The 19,448-nt window shown below is 35.6% G+C and overlaps 1 protein-coding gene across 2 annotated transcripts in view; it reads right to left on the bottom strand.

Annotated features, from left to right (window-relative positions):
• Positions 1-19,448, bottom strand: part of VWA8 (von Willebrand factor A domain containing 8) — a 181,580-nt gene that overhangs the window by 82,228 nt on the left and 79,904 nt on the right. For both annotated transcript variants that reach the window (XM_032677885.1, XM_032677884.1), the window contains exons 21-22: positions 13,874-13,950; positions 231-306 (exon numbers count right to left, since the gene is read on the bottom strand). In XM_032677885.1, the coding sequence (XP_032533776.1) occupies positions 231-306; positions 13,874-13,950 (153 nt within the window). The remainder of the gene's footprint in view (positions 1-230; positions 307-13,873; positions 13,951-19,448) is intronic.

The following is a 19,448-nucleotide window of genomic DNA, read 5'->3' as shown; positions in this document are numbered from 1 at the left end:
TCAGTTAGAATGTGTCAGGTTAATACTAAATTATTTTACATACTCATTTTGTGTGGGGGGTTTCCCAAGCACATTAGGCACAGCAAGTGGGGCAAATGTGACTAAAGTAGAAGTTAATGCAAAGTTTGCTACCATGCTCACTCAGTATGCCATGAAAAATCAAATCATGAATATTTTAAGTTTGAAATGAAAAGCATTTCTAAATATAAAATCCAAATGTTACTACTGACCAGTGGTGAATCTTCATATACAATAAGACCATCTTTAACAGAAGGTTGTAGGGTAAGGCTTTGTACAGTGGTATCCCTGAAATGTGGAAAACCAGACAGTATTAATTAAAAATACACAAGAATTTTAGTTACAATAAAATGCAAAATGAGTAAATGAAAAACTGAGTACTCTCTAAGAGGAAAAAACATCTCTTTTTTCAGAATTCTTGAATAACTGGGAACACTGGTGTGCCAGCTTGGTGGTCAAATGCAAGTATCTCTGTCTCTGCCAGGACTTTCATGGTAGTTCTCCTTTCTCATAAACCCTCAAAACAAAACCACTGAGAAGTGAATAAGTATTTTTTGTATGTAGGCACATTATTGATGTTACTATTTCTAGTTAAGTATGCTGAAATTGTCATGTACGTGACAAACAGGTGATTCTCCCTAGAAGAACCAAACACAAATCATTACTGTTTTAGCTGCTCTTCTCCACATATCATCAAGCAAAAAAACTCTCCCAAACCCCCAAAAAACCCAAATCCAACCAAAACAAAACCAACCCAACCCAAGACCAAAAGACACAAGCCCACCCCAAACCCAACCCAAACAAACAAAAAACCCCCTACAAACAACAACCACCACCACAACCACAACCCAAAAAATCCCCTCCAAAACAAAACAACAAAACTAAACACACTCATATGGAATTCTAAAAATCAATTTTTAGTTCTATCTAAGCCATACTGGCTTCCTATATTTTATATCATGCACGGCATAAGCTCTTAGATGGGACAGCGACTTTAATAACACAGCATTTCTGACATTTTGTATTTGAATTGCTCACATTATTTTTACCTTTAAACATAAAACAGTGCTAATTAAAATCTGTAATGAGAATATTCTTAATCTTCACTATTTTCATCTATTCCAACCACCACTGAATGTACAGATAAATAGAAAACAGTTCCAATTCAGAAAGGTCAAGCAACAGACATAACCACACTGGATTCACCTATATAAACTATGTCCATAACCTAGAGAAAGCCCCTACTGATTAGACAAAATACTTGCCAAAATCTTTGTCAAGATCTGTATAACCAACCCCATTTACTTTGGGGTTCAGAGGGACCAAATGACCTAGAGAATAATCCAGAAGTGGCTCATGACAGAAGGCCCCCATGACTCCCATGGTTTCGCAGGCAAGAGGCTATGCAATTTAGTCTTAAGACAAGTAGGCTGTGCCAACCCTTTCCTCCTGTATTTCAAAATTTGGCTTAGTCTGTGTTAACAGGATGATGGGCTGATCACATGACAAAACCCATCAGGAGAGTCTCAACACAGTTTGAGATCCACATACTGGTCCATAGGTAAGCTTAGTAACCTTTGCATTGCATGTGAGGTTTGATGCAACAAAAATCTCTTACTTCTCACAGCCATGCTGCATAACAAAACTGTTTGCTTAAGCCTGGCTGACTCACTCCTCTAAATATCCACCTTAGTTCTATCTTTAATTTTGTAACACCTTGTAAAAAACTAACAATATTCTGATAAGCTTCTTGGGTACAGGAAATCAAACACAGTACTGTTTGCAGCACACTATTAAGTGGCCAGCTTCCAACTACAGTTTTAAACTGACAGAATAACTTGCACACTTCCTTTATTTGAAACTGCTGTCAGCAGGATTTCTGTCCCTAATAACTAATAATTTCTTGTTTAGCTTTAAACCCATGATTGATTTATTCCAGAGTTTCCATGCACAGGAATAAAGCAGAGGGCAGGAAGAGAGATTTTTAATGTTTAGCTACTTCATCTGAACTTTAATCCAGGAGGTGAAAGGTTACAAAGCTGGAACCACCTTCACTTCATTTAAGCCCATCAAATGCAGCCTGTCACAAGCAGCAACACTGCCATAAATAGTTATATTAATATCTTATTCACTTGCAACATATAATTTTTTTAACCACTAAAATCAGCAGTAGTATTAATCTATTATCTTAGAAATTCTATTATGGACACAAAAATAAAGCTTCTATTGTCATCCTGCTAGTCTAACCAATTTCTACGCTAGGCAAAGAAATCAATAATGCATCCAAAAAAACCCAACAAACTGATGATTTTTCTTTATTGAACACACATTATTTAGGGACTAAATTCTCAGACTGTGTGCATCAGCCTACCTCCACTATCAGTTAACATTTCTGGTTCAAGCCTATACAGTTGCAGATGCAGAAGAATTTTAAAACATGTAAACCAAGCTCTTGAGTATATGAAGCCACAGTCATAGGTTACTAATTAGCAATGGAAAAATGCTCTGTGGAATTAACACAAGGTAAAAAGGGGAAGGTTTTGTCAAACCTGAACTGTGATCTCTTTAAAGTAATAGAAAGGTGAGAAAATGGAGGATCTGAGGAAAGCATAGGCCAAGAATAATGTAAAAGAAGATGAAGCATTACAGGATGCTTTGGAGATTATAAATTTGCACTTAAGAACCAATGCATGAAAAAAAGTAAAGTGAACAGAACACATCAGGAAATTAAGATCTCTAGTGGTGGTATGGATGGCCACAGGTGATGACGCAAGAAAAGACAAAAATGTTAAACGGTATTTTACTGTAACACAAACCAGCTTATTTTACTTTTGGTGAGCTAGTTAATCCTCTGGTTCTGCAGAGATTTCTTACAACCCCCTGATATGGAATACTAATTTGTACTTAGTACCACCAGCAGCCCACACAAATCCCCTGGATGATCTCATTCTTCAGAGAAGACAGAACTGACCGTATCTTTGCAGAAAATAAACACTTCAAGAGTTTACAGTTTATTTAAGTGCTACTATAAAAGTAGCATAAATCAGAAAAAAATACAGAAAGCATCAAAATTAAATAAAAGTTGACATCCTAAATTTAGCTTCTAAATTTTTTTATAATTTTTTCTGTTTTCTATTTTGTTGATATTCAGCTGTAATATTTTAAGAAAATATTTCAGGGGATTTGTAATGTATTATAGAAGTTAAATATAAAGCCAAATATTAATTCCTTTGTCTTGATGACTTAAGCAAATGCAAAACTCCTCCTATTGCTTATGCTATTACATTCAGAAATGTACATAAGAATGATTTTGCCAGGGTTATTACAGATTAATGTTACTGTCCTTTCAGAATCATAAGCTATACAATTAGGTATCATTAATTCCTGTTCTTCAGAAACCTAACATAAACCAAACACCGTAAAGAATGGCTAAAAATAATTTGTCTCTTTAGGGTTTTTTTTTTTCTTAAATTTCCACTTTGTAACAAATTATGTAAAGACACTGAAACACAGAAAAATAAAAATATGCTAAATCTGAAATATTTTTGAACAACGCAACACAGAGAGTTTCCTAAATGTAAAATATGTCTGGTATTCAAAATTCTCACAGGAAAGGAACTAAAAGCTGTAATTCATGTTCTCTTAATAATATTAACACCTTAATATAAACTAGGCTCTAACAAAGACATGAATATCTAAACCTCCTAATTTCATCACAGTTAGTACCCTTGATGAAAATAGTTCTGACACAAAGAAGCAAGACTGTAGGAATGTAGAAGCAAGCAAGAAAAGCTGTCTCATATACTGTCATCTTACTTGACTGAACTGATTTTGTCTTTACACGATTGTAAAAGAAAAATACGGAAGACTCACTAATGCCTTTCCTAAGAATGTACTTTTACTTTTACCAAGGAAGCCATCCTCACTCCAATAAAAACAAAAACAAAAAAACCCACCACCACCACAAAAAAAAAATGTTTACTACTAAAACACAGCAACTCCTCTGACAGTACCATTTGTACTAGGACTTCTGAGAATTCTTTTCATGTTTTTTTGTTTATTAGCTCACATCACTGTATTTTTTTATTTTTTTTTTTTTGGCTACTGCTGCATTAGTTACCCTAGCTTTTTCTGAGTTCTGTAAACTTACTCAAACATACTACTGTGACAGTTTCTTTGAGAGCAATACCTTCTTTCTGGGGAAGAACCATGAGATATGGTAGGAGAAATTTCCATCAACCTCAGAGACTTATTACCCAACTTCAAAAAAAGGTATTCCAATGCTTTAATTTAAGATTTGAGTCCCCAAGAAGGCTTATGCCCAAATACAGGACACAGTGTCAGCGAACATCACAAACAGCCACATTCACTGGAATTAATCCATCTTGACAAGTGCTGAAGAATACAGTTGTGGCTTCTGTATGTACTCACACTGAGGCTGAAAGGGTAAGAAATTATCTGTGGAAGGCAGCCTTGTGTTTTATGGGTTGGTGCTGATAGTAACAAGCTTACATAAACCAAACTCAGGTTTTGGCCTTTATTTGCCAAATAAACTTTCTGGTAGCTGAAAGGAAAAATCAGAGGTGCAGAATATATACTCTGATAATTGTTGTTCTTCATTTCTGTGAGGTATCTATTATCTAAATACGTACATATTATTATTTAAAAATGTACATAGATATATATCTCTCAATTACATGTCAATCAGACATGAATATACCCATCTGCTGTGACCTAATTTTAAAGAGTATTTGAAAAATAATTAGGCCAAGGGCCATTTGAAGCTGTTAATTGGTTAGCTAATCCGCTCGTGGATTATCCTGATGAACGGTAGGCAATCTTAACACAAAGAATCAGTCTGCCTGATTCTGACATGTACAAATTAATTTCTTTAGCCAACCTACCATACAGCCATTGCATTATTGCATGATCTGACCGCTGTGTTTATGAAATTCTGAAATGTCTGAAAAGCCAACCAGCTATCTCATTTCTCTGTTAAAAATGACACTGTAAAGCCTTTTTGACTTATCTGTATGCACTGATAATTAAATCCACCTTTTTTTCCTGCTAGGTTGTTATAGCTTCTCAGCAGGACATATGTTTGTTTAAAATTCAAGAAATTATTTGGAGTATAAAGGTACTCATTAATCAGTATGACTGCAGGTGGTAGAAGAAAGATCAAAGGGAATTATATGTTTAATTCATGTTATATGCTTAAATCTAAAGTTACACAATTACTGATACATGGTCCATCTGTCAAAACAAGATGAAACATTTTCACTTAATTTAGTACAATAACATAAGAAATTCACTCATCCTTGTTGTAAAATCCATAAATGAAGAAACATGACACCCCCTACAGCTTCCCTTATAGTGTGTAAGAATAAGTTCCATTAGGCTTTGGAGGAAAATGAAACAACAGGGTCTTCTAACCTGAGCTATTTCTCCATAACAACCATGCATCAGGATATTGAAGTTGAATTCAATGCCTACAAAAAGACAAATGAATTAGGTCTCTAACACCTGAAATCTGACAATAGCAGAGCTAGTCAGCCAGCTTATGAAAAACTAACACCGGAAACAGAGACCATTAACGGGCATGAAACCTAGGAAGCTTTGCATTGCAACTCTGTATTGACTGAAAATGTGTTTAAGAAAAGGGGGGGGGAAACAAGAGTGAAAAACCATAGACACCTATTATATGCTAGTCAATACACTCAGGGTATTGACAACATAAATCTTCATAATAAAAATGTCATCTTACTATTTATTTCCAAATCTGAGCTACATAAGAATAAAATACACACTACAAGGTACAACATTAAAAGAAAATATTCTAGACATTCATGACTCAAAATCATGAGGTAAAATTACCTAGCCTTTTGTTTTGTGGCTGCCAACAAACAAAAACACATACACACAACTTTGCTGTGTTCAATGGATTCCTCAAATAAACTAGTGCAGCTATAGAGCACTACCTTAAAAAGTCCACTACAGACATAGCTTTTCTGTGTCGTTCATTTCTAAAAACAGACCTGCTGAGCTAGATCAGCATTTAAATTGTTTAATGTGGTCCTACATTCTTTCAAGAGAAGATAATCAAATGCAATTCTGAGAATAGGTGCACTATAATTCTAGTATTCATCAATGTTTTGGGCAAAGGAAGCTATTCCTTCTGAAACAACTTTTTAAATTAGAATTTAAAAAATCTGAAGTCAATAAAGCTGAAAGGGTAGTTTTAAATTATCTCAATAGGAGAAACATGTAATTAGATTTTATAGTGATTATGTATGCTAAAAAAGAGGGAAAGAAAATTAAGATTTAAAGATTAATGGACAGTTTGTAGTAAGTATTGCTTGTAGGGACACCATAAGCTCATTTTCTTACCCCAAACCTCATATTAATTTGATTGTTAAAGATCACAGCAAAATTATGTTTATTTTGAAAAGGATAACATATGCAAACTCAGGTAATTTTTTGAAAAAAAGATCATCAGATTACTGTAACTTATTAGGGAACCAGAAAAGGCACAACACAAAATGTAATTTTTAAAATGAACTCTGCATCAGTCACTAGAATAAACATAGTATCTAACAGGAAGATGCCATATCACAGGCAAATTCTTTGAAAGAAAATGTAATAGTAGGACACACAAAAGAAGGTAATGTAATGTCTTCTAAAATAACAGTAAGATTGTAAGATAAAAAATAGAATTTCTATAGCAGTTAGTATTCCATTGACAGTGAGAAACATCAAATTTACAAGAAAGCCAAATTGCTTTGGCATATATGTCACTGCCTAGAAAAGTGAAAAACAAGTTATTTCAACTCGTAAGAAAAGATATCACATGGAGAACTAAGACTTAACATGGCTAATTTAGGGGCAAAACCTGTTACATTTAAAAGCTAAAGAAGAAAACTTCCTACATTCTCTATTTTCATGAAGAGGCATCAAATAATATTTATAAGCAGTTTTAACTTTTTTGACCTTACAGAGAACAACCCTCATACATTAAAAAAATTCCCTCTTTTTGTCATATAACTTTATGAAGATTCATATTATCTTTTTTGATGATAAACTAATTTCATAAAAGATTATTTTCTTGACATACAGAAAGAGAACACTGGAACGGAACTAATCAATTCATGTCTTCTGCAGATTCACTGAGGCTCTCAGCAGCAGAAAATCCATTCATAAGCCATCAATAAATTATTGATGTAGATTACACTGCAGTCTACTCATCAAAAGCTTCTATTTCTGTAAGCCACCGCAATGTTGTTATGCAGATCTACATACTGAAAACATTAGAGTTGAAGTTGACTAGTTTTACTTATCGTGACTTCAGTGGTCACATCTGTAGTAGCTCAGAGAAGGGATCACTTCTCCCACTAGCTAGGAGTAATGAAGTTCACATTGCAACGGAAAAGGATTGGTACTTTTCATTCCTGGACATTTTCAATTGTGTAGAGGAATGCCTGTGATGAACTGTCTGCAGAGGAGATGGCGGGCTCCAAATTTTGCATTTCTTACAGCTCATCTGTGATTGACACAGCACGAAGCCAGAAAATATATCTGAGAAACTTCTGCTTAATAACCACTCAGTATTTATACTCATTTTCATAAAAATAAATAAATTATCTAGAAGCTTTCAAACAGTCTCATTACAAAAACTGCTTTTATTATTCTGAAAATGATGGTGAGCTTGAAGCTGTTTCTTAATTCCCTCAACTTTAACTACTGTTCCATATTGACACATTTGAGTATCAGTTAAGGACAGTGCAAATGGACTCCCTACATGGAAAAACCACTGCTGGATTATGTATTTTATGAAGATAAGATAAACTCATTTTAACTTCTTAACCCTAGAGCTAGCTAGGGTCATCCAGCTGCTACCTTGCAGAAATTGTTGCTATATCACAGAATCAGAGTGGCTGAGGCTGGAAGGCATCTCTGGATGTCATCTAGTTCAACCCCCCTGCTAAAGCAGGGCCACCTAGAGGCAGGGTGCTCAGGACTGTGTCCAGATAGTTTTGCATATCTCAAAAAAATCAAGGAGTGTAATCTATACCAAACTTTAAAGAAAAGGTATTGACAATGAAAAATTAACATTGTGCCTTCCCAAACCTAGCAAATATGTGGCTTGGAACACAGATGTTCTTTCTGCAACTAATTTTTTGTAAAGGGACTATCAAGACAGAGAGGCTTTTGTTTTCTATCAGAGCAATTAGGAACACAACTCATGATGGCAGATGACCGTTTCAGAGGCATCTTGCTCTTTTTGTCTACGTGACTTACAACAAATCCAACCCCAGTAGAATAGAGAGGTGGCAGCTTTCACAGGTCTTGAGTTGACACTATGTGTTCTCCACAGTATTTTTCCAGTTCTTTTTAGTTGCGTACATTTGTATTTCAGAATAAATTACATTTAAATATTTTTTTTTCATTTTTTACACTCTTGTATTAAAGCTTAGCCATGTATTTTGATGAAAGTTAAGATCAGATAACACCATATGACTCCAAAAACTTGATGTATATATATTAATCTACATGCCTTTAGCATGTAAAACCTAGCATCTTATTTACATCACCAGAAACTACCATAAAAAGTGAGTACCTGAATTTTACATTTTCCTAGTCAGAACCTAAGCTTTTAGGAAACTTTCTATCAGACATCTCTTCACAACCAAAGAAACAAAATCAACCCCAAATGTTGTAGTTGTGTAATACAGTCTACACAAAAATAGTAACTGTAAGGAGGAGAAATCATTCTAATTGAAATATAAAAAACAGATCGAGAGTACGACTTAATTCCAAATAGATGCAAACTTAAATGTTTAAAGGACAGATAAAGAACACAACTGCAGAAAAATCATTCTTTGTATGCAACTAGTTACTAATTTGATGATAAGAGAAGTAAAACTAATCTTTTTTTTCTCTGATTACATCAAAGTAGACAACAGTTCAAAGTCCATGATATTTTCTTCTGACATTTTAATGAAGGAGAGCTGGGAGCTTACAGTTTTACATTGATCTATGACTCTCATCATTGCTAAGAAGGATTTTATAGTCTTAACAGGGCACAGGTTCTTGTCTGCGTCTTCCCTAAAGTTTTACTTTTTTTTTCTTCTTTCTGTGGAATCTTCTTGGTTTAAGAGACTTTGTAATTGAAAGTAAGATATTATCATTAGAGAAATAAAAAAGTAAGATATAATAATAATAATAATAATAAACAAATAAATATATAGCAAAGAATAATAAAGGAAGATATCCTCATGAGGGGAAGGAGGGGGGCAGGTACTTATCTTGTCTCTCTGGTGACCAGTAACAGGACTTGAGGGAATGGCACAAAGCTGTGTCAAGGGAGGTTTAGGCTGGATATTAGGAAAAGGTTCTTCAGCCACAGGGTGGCTGGGTACTGGAACAGGCTCCCCAAGGAAGTGGTCACAGCACCAAGCCTGACAGAGTTCAAGAAACGTTTGGACAATGCTCTCAGGCACATGGTGCAATTTGAGGTGGTTCTGTGCAGAGCCAGGAGCTGGCCTTCAATGATCCTTTTGGGTCCCTTCCAACTCAGGATATTCTATGATTCTATGATTATCAGTTTCCATTAAAATCTTTTTCCTGTTTCAATGAAATACCAAATTTAACTTTAGATTTTTGTGTAGAACCACTAGCAAATTCTTTCAGTGGGATTCACGTGAGAGATAGCAAAAGTAGTAACAGAAAGGTTCGTAAAATGATGAGGCTTTCCAGAGTTCACTAATTTAGGAGCAACACAAATACTTGACTGTCGAGGTTGACAGTAGGTCTGTTGGAAGGAAGACAGAGCTGCAAGAGCGGATATCCTGAACTTTCTGCAGGGTCATCATGAGCCTGCAAGAGCAAATCACTGTGAGTTTGCAAATGCTGAATCACCATGAGCTTGCTATAGGGCAGCCAATCATGATGTATGTTTATGAAGAAACACCAATTATAATGCAACATATACGTTACACCGGGGACTATAAATGTCGGAGATCTGTTGCAATAAAAATCTATCCTATCCTGTGCTATTCTTTTCGGAAGAAGACTCTTTCTGTGTTTTTCTTGACCGCCACGACAACACTTGACCCTGTGTTACATGTACTTGCAGAACATCAAAGTTTCTTACAGCCAGTTTCTTAGTTACTGGCTGTAAAACCAGTACATGTTGAATTTCTGTAAAGACCTCTCATTGGCTTTTGACTGCACAAGTCTCGTATGTTTTCATCTTTCCAGTAGCATGAGGAATGCATGCTCAAGGTGGAAGCAGTAAACCCCTGAATTTTAATATTAGACAAGGTAAAGCTGTTGTTTATTCTGTTAGATGTAGACAGTGTCCTGGGTGGACAAAATGGAGAGAACCATCCCAGGAGGGTAAACAAAATTTAGCATTTCTCTGCTGAAATTTACTCTTGTAGGAAAGGAGTGACAGGGGAATCCTGGCAGATGAAAGTTCTTCCTTAACACAGAAAAGCAGTAAAACACTTCGTAAGTGCAGTCCTAGAGAGAGGCTGTGCTGAGCCTACACCTATTACCTTTTCCAGAAAGAGTTCTCTAACTCCACAATTAATGTGATGAGAGAGCTGGTCAACTCCTGATCAGCTTCTAATATTAGAAAGTATTCAAGAGGAAGCAGCCAATTTTTTGACTAATTTTTAAGCAAACATTTTCTTAATTTCTGTCATTATTGAATCTAATCACAGCTTCTTTTCATTAAAATTTTCTGTTTTATGGTACCAAAATGATTTATAATACTTAAAAATTTCAAGAAAATTAAATTTCTCAATGAGGTGCTGTAAAAAAGGTTAAGGAAAAGGATTCATAACCTCCACAAGCAATTGAAACCTTAAGGTCAGGCTGACTCTTCCCATGTGAATCGGTAGCACTGCAAGTAAATACAGATGTCAGTAAGGATGTTTAAGGAAAAACACACTATTTCTTCTGGTTTTTATCTCCTCTCATCATCTTGAAGTATGATATAAAATGTGAGATTTTAAAATTACTCCTGGTAATAGCTCATTGCGTAAGGCAAACACTCCCTCCTTGAATGTCATTGAACATATGTAGAATTAGATCAGAACAACTCCTTACACTGTTTCATCAAGACAGAAAAAACCCCCTCAAACCAACAAAAAACCCCACCCTAACCAAACAATCAACAACTAAAACCAAAACAGTTTTAATAGCATTTTTAGTTCTCTTATATTCCTGTTTTTAGTCAAAAGAGGTGAAGTATTCTTCTATAAAAGACAATTACATTGCATAACAAACTGTATTAAACTACACGACAGTGTATTTCCCTCTTATTCACAAGCTACTACAAGTAAATGTGGAATATCTTCATGACTCTGGCATTTAAATAGCATTTAAAGAAACATGTTTCAGAAAATGGTGATTAGATTCACAGATCAGAATACTTCAGAAATTCAGTCTAATTATTTTTTTCTGTTATTTATTTGCTACTTTTATTTATTACATAACACTACATTTTATTAAAGATCTTTAGTATATTAATTTTAAAACTCTTTTCTCTTTCCACTGTTGTAGTTTCTTCTCTGGCTACATCTTCATTATAACCACCAAGAATATTTATAGCTAAGGATATATCTCTCTCTTCTCCGCAGCAGACATTAGTCAGTTGGAAAACCCATTCCATATTGGCATTACCCTACATATGTGCCTATTACTCATTCTATAGCTAACTGTATGAAGTGACAGTCGATATGGACAAATTCGGGAACTCATGATGTCAGCCATTTACTGATAGATCCACCACCTCTTTGAAACTCAGAGTCTCAGAATATGCAGCTGACAAGTGCACACTCATTTCCAGAGAGACTAGCTGAAGTGGAACCAGAGAGTCTGTAAACCAAAATTCAAGGACTAATGCAGTGCCATCTGCCAGACATATTTCTGAAAGAGCAGAGAAAGTCCACCTTCATCTTACAGGGAATCACCTCCACATTTTTCATGAAGAAAGCATTAAAATTATCCTTTTCCCTTACAAGATAATCAACTACAATGCATGCTTGGAATGTTCTATTTCTTAGTATCTGTAATTCAGGTATATAAGCACCATTGAAAGTATTATGTTTAGAAATACTTTCCTTGGCACGCTTAAAGGTAGTAGCTAGGAAATCTGCGGAAACACATAGGGTTATGAAAGATGAAGTGCACATTCCAGCATATTTTCTAATAAAATACTTCTATGCCATAAGCTACTGACTGAATTTTTCCCCACAAAGTATGTAACAGCTTACTAGTGAACTGTTGGGGGTTTTTTTGTAAACTTGCTCTTATTTTGTTTTGCAATCCAGAAGTCTGCACTAACAATATTGTAATCCTTGTTTAAAAGCCCTGTAAAGTCAAGCACAGTATTATATAGACTGAGTTCTTCACAAAGAATTTCAAAATGCTACCCAGGAAATAGATTTCTCGTGTTTCTATATTCACAAATTATTTTTGTAGGACTGCTCATCATTTTGTGCTTTATTTTCTACTTCAATCTATCTTTAAAACCCTGCAATCATGAACACTGTTTTACAGAAACTATAGAAGGTTGTATTGACAAGACAAGAAAAGCACATTTTTTTTCCTAGTGATGCATCAACTAGCATGTTTAAACTAATACATTCTACAGCCCCATCATCACCCCAAACATTGTGCTTATACAACGTTCTCCTGAGCGATCTGAATTCATATTAAAGTACTGTTCGGCTTGATCACATCTCACTGGAGAACACACAGAAAGATGGAAATACTGTAGTACTTTGTGAAATAATTGTGATTTGCAAAAATGTCAGTGTATTTTACCCATAAGGAATGCTCTGCTCCAAGCAGAGAAGACAGCAGGAAAGTTAACACGAAACTAAAAGTAGGAGGTCACAAAAGCAGTATTTCAGAGAGAAGTGACAGAAGTCTAGAAGAGGTAGCATAAAGGAAAACAGCAGCAGAAAAGTAGTGAGATATTCAAGTATCAGGAATACAAGTATAAGACATTTGAAGATAAATGGGTGAGAAAGTGAGAGATAAAGTGTTACAGAGACTGTGTTGTTAAAAGGCAGAATACCAAAGATCAATGTTTTTATTAGCACTATTTAAAAAACAGTGATAATGAAAGGAGACAGAGTGATGAAGCTAGGAAGTTGAAGACAGAGAGGTAAGGACTAAGAATGAAGCTGAAATAGGATGCAGTTCAATCAAAAATGAGTCTTCTAGGCATATTTAGTCTTTATTTCAATTTATTGGTTTTAAGTTCATGTCATAAAAAGCAGGTAGATAATTTGCTACTATTTCATCTTTTGAATTGTTTTCAATTGGTTTATTGTCTTGAAGTCCATTTTTTAGCTTGTAATGTAATTTTCTAATCCAAATGTTTATGGGTGAGAAAGAAACACATGCATTTAGCACAAGTGCCAAAGGAAAAAAGCTAAAAAGCCTTTATTATATAAATTTTTTTGTCTGATGAGTGATATATCCAAACAAGCACCTTTGAATTTTTCCCTCACACAGTACCTCATGCTTAGGGAAATTTCTCCAGAAATGACAGCAAAATATATTACTAACTTCTTGAACCAAGTTAACATCAGTATTCTCTGACTTATACTTCCTCTTATATTAAACGATGCGACTGCATTATATTCTTGTACCCACTCCCTCCTCAACCTGTCAGCTTATTGCCTCTGCCAGACAAACTCCTGTGGTCTGTGTGCCACTTGCCATAATACGGTCTTTGTTCAAACAGTAAGATCACATCAAACTTCAGAAACACGAGTTTTAAAACATGAGAAATTAGACTGAAAACATAAAGGATGAAAATCTAACACATTCTTACCTATGCAGTTGTAAATACTCTCTGGGCCTGTTTAGAAGGTGAAGGAATCTGTCAACAACCTTGTTTTTCCCAACACCCTGCAGTAAATAAATATAATATTAAGACATAATACAGATGTACACATTTAAGGGTTATAAACAAAGAAAAGATAATTTGCCAAAGCTGTTAAAATACTCTCCATATTCCTTTATATGAAAGTACAACTTCAATTCAGTTCAGAGAATTCTGAACACAATTAAATGATATATGTTTTATTTTACATATATTTGCAAAATACTTATCTGTCTTACTAGAAATAACCAGAAGTAGGATTGTATCCTTAGAGTTATGTCACACATGCTGATGCATCCTTTAACTAACACCAGTTTTTCCAGCCTATTTCATAAAGGTATTGCAAAAATGTCAATGCTAGGAAGTTGTCTTGCATTTAATAGGAAAAGGTCATTCCCAGTGGTTGTAGGAAACATCCTGTAACTGTCAAATGGAGTTTGGGCACAGCCTTGGTAATACTTGCTGATCCCATTCCACTGGAGTTACTAAAAAAGACCCAAATAGAATCAGAATTTGGTTGGAGATAAAACTCTATAATTGTCCTATTGCAGGATGTCTGCAGTAGCAAGCTGTGCAAAATGACGACAGTGGGTTTATTAAGTAAATCAGGTGTTTCTAACACCCTGCTGTGCCCTATAAAATCAGTTCAGGAGCTGGTATTTCAGTTCAGGTCTAACCCAGTCCCATGGAAGGAATCAGTACTTTAGTCTTATCCTAAGAGAATCTGGGTCTTATATCCAACTGCAGAAAGGAGATTCCCTGCAAAAGTACATTCTTGATCAGCTCTAAAATGCTGATGTTGATGCAGACCAAGATATAGAAATTCTTATCCTTCCTGCAAGGATGTGGTTGCAGATTTGGGAGCTCAGAAGATCAGTGAGATTACCGAGGGTTGCAAAGGAAAAAGAAAAGGAAACAGTAGAAAGAAAATCTCAATTGTAGCTTAGCCAAAAGCTGTTTGACAAGACACTGTCCCTTTGCTGAGATTCTCACTCTGACTGCATGAATGCAACTAGTAGTCCACACCAGTGAATAAGAAGATAAATATAACCCACAGAAAGATTAAAAAGATTAGATTAAACCAACTTGAGATTCCCTAATCTGTTTCACTTGGCACTGAAACAGAATAGGAGCATTCAGAACTGCAAGTTATGGCATTTATGACTGTAAGTTCTAGCTGAATGATGGTAACTGCCAGCTGCAGAATTGCAAACTGTTTAAGCTTCTTAAAATGAGTCTCTCATCCGACTACATTTATGAAAATGGAGAATCATGCACATATGTGTAATAGTTGAAAGCACTGAAGAGTTCTCACCATGAGAGCAGAGGAAAAAATACCACAGCGCAGACAAGAATAAAACTACTAGATTCTGCTGCAAACTTGACTCCAGACAAGAGAGTCAACTCAAGTCAGTGCTCTGCCACACGCCTCCTCACAAACCTTCTTCCACCTGATTCTTCAGAAGAATCTACAGCTTTACACATAGGTGTAGTAAGAAGCTGCAACACGCAGCTTTCACCAGTTGTTTCCGAAAAGTGTCACTGGAAACAGTTCTCTACTGCTTTGAAAGGGGATGAAACTGCAGAACTTATAGGACATAACCATTTGGGGGGAAACTTGCAAGCTAGAAATTTTCTCAGAAGCATTAAAAGTAACCAGAAACAGGCTAAGAATCCCCTAGTGGTGCACAGTTTTATTCACATATGTTTCCTGCTACTTGCTGTCAGATACTTAAAATCATAAATGGGTGAATAAACAGGAATACTCCTAGTGTCAAGCACAAAACACCCATGCTGAAAGTAGCTTCCTTTCCTAAGAGAGTTGATGATGGCTGGGCAGATGTCTGCATACAGTTTCTGTACCAATCCCAAGCAGATTGCATATCCTATTTCGCTGCAGAGTGGGACTCCAGCCAGCTGTGGTAAGTACAAAGATGGTGAAATAGATCAACATATTGAATCAATGTAAAACATACTTAGTATCAAAAAATGTGGTTACTGTAATTTAAAAAAAAAAATTGGCTTTCATGTGTATTAACTGAAAGTGCATGTGGTTTTTATGTTTATGATAGATTCTTAGAATTATGCCTGAAAAATATTTTCCCAACTACGAAGTAACAGATTTTTCCTATAGAAAGAGGATCATGTTTTTGTATATTTCTACTCATGTTGTTATCACCAAGGGTATTAAGAGGAGAGCACCTCACTTCTAAGAACTCTCAGAGGACACAAGCATGGTTGAGGAGCACTGTGGAGGAAGGGAAAGAGCACAGTTACTAAAGTAACACAGTGAAGTCAATGGGACCTATGCCACGACCACATCTCACCCTTTCTTCACTTTTATTTGTGCATCTCACCAGACTCTCTGTACAGTTCCTTTGACTTAATTTTAAGTATACCTCAATTTCAGAACATCATACATTTTTTAAAAGGTGCATGCAGTATTCAAAAGCCAAAAGGCATTCCCACCAGGTTTTAGATATTATAAACATGTTAACATTGCCCAACTTCTAGGTTGAACTGCTTCCGAGAGTACATTGTGTGCCTTCACAGAGGCTGTGGTGTACCACATAAAATCCTTGGCTGGCAAGAGTAGCTGGAGCAAAGTTCACGTCAAAGCTTTTTGATTCCGTCCCTCTACATTCCTACTTCATAACAAGTTACCACTTCTCTTTGTCTTGGCTACTCTATTGAGAAGTCACAATATAATAAAAAGGAAGGAAGAGACCAAAGATATTCAAAAGGCTCTTTAGCACCACTAAGAAACTGTAAAAAGAGAGTTTAGATGAGTTCATTTCTTAAGTACTATGCATTAATGTAAGGCCCAGAAAAGTAGGTTTATTCCAAATTCACCCGACCTCCATGGGATAAAGAATATGCCTGGTAGTCTTCAGGTGGACAAGAATTGCGGAAAATGGTAACCCATTTTGGAAAAAAACCAAACCTCTGAAATGATTTACTGGCACCTAAGAAACAAGAAATCACAAAATTGCAACAAAGTCATCCTCCTGTCCCCTGCCTGCCAGGGATTAAACTGGATCTTCTGGTCATCCACACAGACAGTAGTCAACTATTTAAGCAGAAAGAATCAGAACTACCTTTCATTTGAACATACTTAAAGACTGAGTTGAATTTGGACTGGATTCAGAACATAATCTCACGTAATTTGCAATTATTGTAGCCTGAGGTAACATTCAGAGGACAAAATAGTTTGCCATTAACACTTGCTGCATGATATTAAATATGCACTATTGCAGTTACTTTCACTCTCGAGGAAAAAAGGCAACGCAGAAAGAACCGTGTCTTGCAGAATACACCATCTAAGGAGTCTTTCTGCTGCGCCTTTTGCAATCGGATATGTCTGTCATGTATTGGCCTCATAAGCCACCAGCGTGCCTGTAGCAAATGTGGATAGTGCCTTCCCAAATCTTCGTTCGCGAAGCCAAGCCATGATTGCAGTTACTTAATTTAACAGAAATATAAACATGCTAATTAGAGAGAAAATAACATCTGTGTTAGTGTTTCAGCTGAACAGGATAAAAATATTTCAGAAAGCAAATACAAGACAATTTTTATTCCATCAGACATATGGGACAACGGAAATAGAAAAATGGGAAGTAAATATCTGCACTAACGAATAACAAAAAAGAAATTATGCAATTAGAAGACAAAATAATCTCTTAGTTAAAAATTCTTCTAATTGACAGTGTAAACACTTGCTACCAAGGATGAAATGACTTAATCTTCTGCAGTTTCAAATATAAACAAGGTTATTACGGGTCCCAGGAGGCATTTTGCAATTCAGGACACAGATCTCACAGTAGTGGGACAAACTTATCCCCTGAACAGCCCCAATAAAGTCAACAAAGTTATAGCACAAAAGAACTGGTCCCAAATTTTTGAAATTAACAATTTGCCTCTTAGGGAAAAAAAAAAATCTAAGCCACGCTGCCTCATTTTTATTTTCTTCTAAATGATTTTCAGGTCATACTGAAGCAGCTAAAGAGGTTGCCAGGTTGTGCTCTTCAGTACTGCCCTTCAGCTGAAACACTGCAATCACACCTTGTCCATCTTGGCGCACAGCCATCCTGCATAGCAGAGAATCTGTTTCATTACAAAAAGAATGAAACAAATTTTAAAACTGGTAAAAAAGCAGTTTATCACTTTTTCACCTTAGGAAATCTTATTTCATAATTAATTTTAAAATTCCATTATTAGGGAATGAAAGACAAATTTGGCTTATCATTACATTTTAGTATCCAGAACCCTCATGTCAGAGTTCTCAGTTTCTGACTTCACGGAAAGTGTTGTATTGACAATGTCATTATCACAGAAACTTGCAGTTGAACAACGAAAATGTTCAGAAAATGAAAACACTTTTGCTAACGTGCAGTTTCTAACACTGGGTCTGGCACTAAACCACCTTCCATGGCCTCAGTTTGCCTGTTTCTGCCAGCAAAAACATTTGCAATGCATGCATTTTGGTTGAGGCTGCTATTTTCAGAGGAGAGGATCATATTTCTGGTTTTCTAAAAAAATGTACTGTTATCAGCAAAGCAACAAGCAGCACCTATACAGAATTGTTTCACACACTCCAGGTGTTATAAAGCCCTGCTTGGAACAAACATGAATAATGCAGTTTAATAATTGCAGAAGGTGTATCACCAGCAGACACCAGACATTGCTACCAGAGGACCACTGCAATTGACCCTGTCACTGCTACCTTGTTTGAATGTTAGTAACAAATTAAAATACTTGTATAAAAGCAGAGGTGGTTTTAAGTCTTGCCCCAGTTGCAATGTACATTTTAACAGTCAAAACAGTAAGTGTTCTGTGGTTTAGTATCTAATTTTTTTATTATGAGTTTATCATCCGGGGTATGCAAAAATTATGGTGACAGCAAAATAATAAGATTTCACCATAAGAACAAATAAACTTAATTCCCTGATAGGAATCATGCATTGAATGCTTTGGATACATCTCTCGCTAAAGGTAGATAAGCTTGTAGAGTTTATGTCTTTTTCTGACTTAAAGTACAACTTTCAACCCTGAGCCCCCTCAGGCTAAATACAACCTTTACATTTCCAGTGAGGTAAGACAACTGTGGTTCAGTGGAGAGGAACACATGAAAAATTTATAATAGAAAGAACTTGTGTGAAGAAACATTAAAAAAATTTGATTCTTTTTTAATTCTGGTTCTTCCATTTAATATGTACAAGCAGAAATCAACACTGTAAGCAGAGACACATTTAAAGAGGATGCCTATTCTGATATGTGTACATACTGTTATGACTGTAGCAAGTAAAGAAGTATTTTCTGAGTTTTCCGCAACTGTCATACCTAATTCTCTAGACAAAAAATTTCATAGCATCTGGCCCAATTTAGCTCATTTGGAGTTTATTTTCTCCACGTTCATAATAATAATAAAAGATTGGTTTAGGATAGTACATTCCTGCCTTGTAGAGGAAACTGTCTATCTTTAAACAAGTTCAGGCAGAAAAACAAGGACCCTTATTTCTAGAAA

Source organism: Chiroxiphia lanceolata, chromosome 2 (genome assembly GCF_009829145.1).
Source record: "Chiroxiphia lanceolata isolate bChiLan1 chromosome 2, bChiLan1.pri, whole genome shotgun sequence".
NCBI classification, from domain to species: Eukaryota; Metazoa; Chordata; class Aves; order Passeriformes; family Pipridae; genus Chiroxiphia; species Chiroxiphia lanceolata.
The sequence above is the reverse complement of the archived record's forward strand: the minus strand, read 5'-3'. Positions and strand labels throughout refer to the sequence as shown.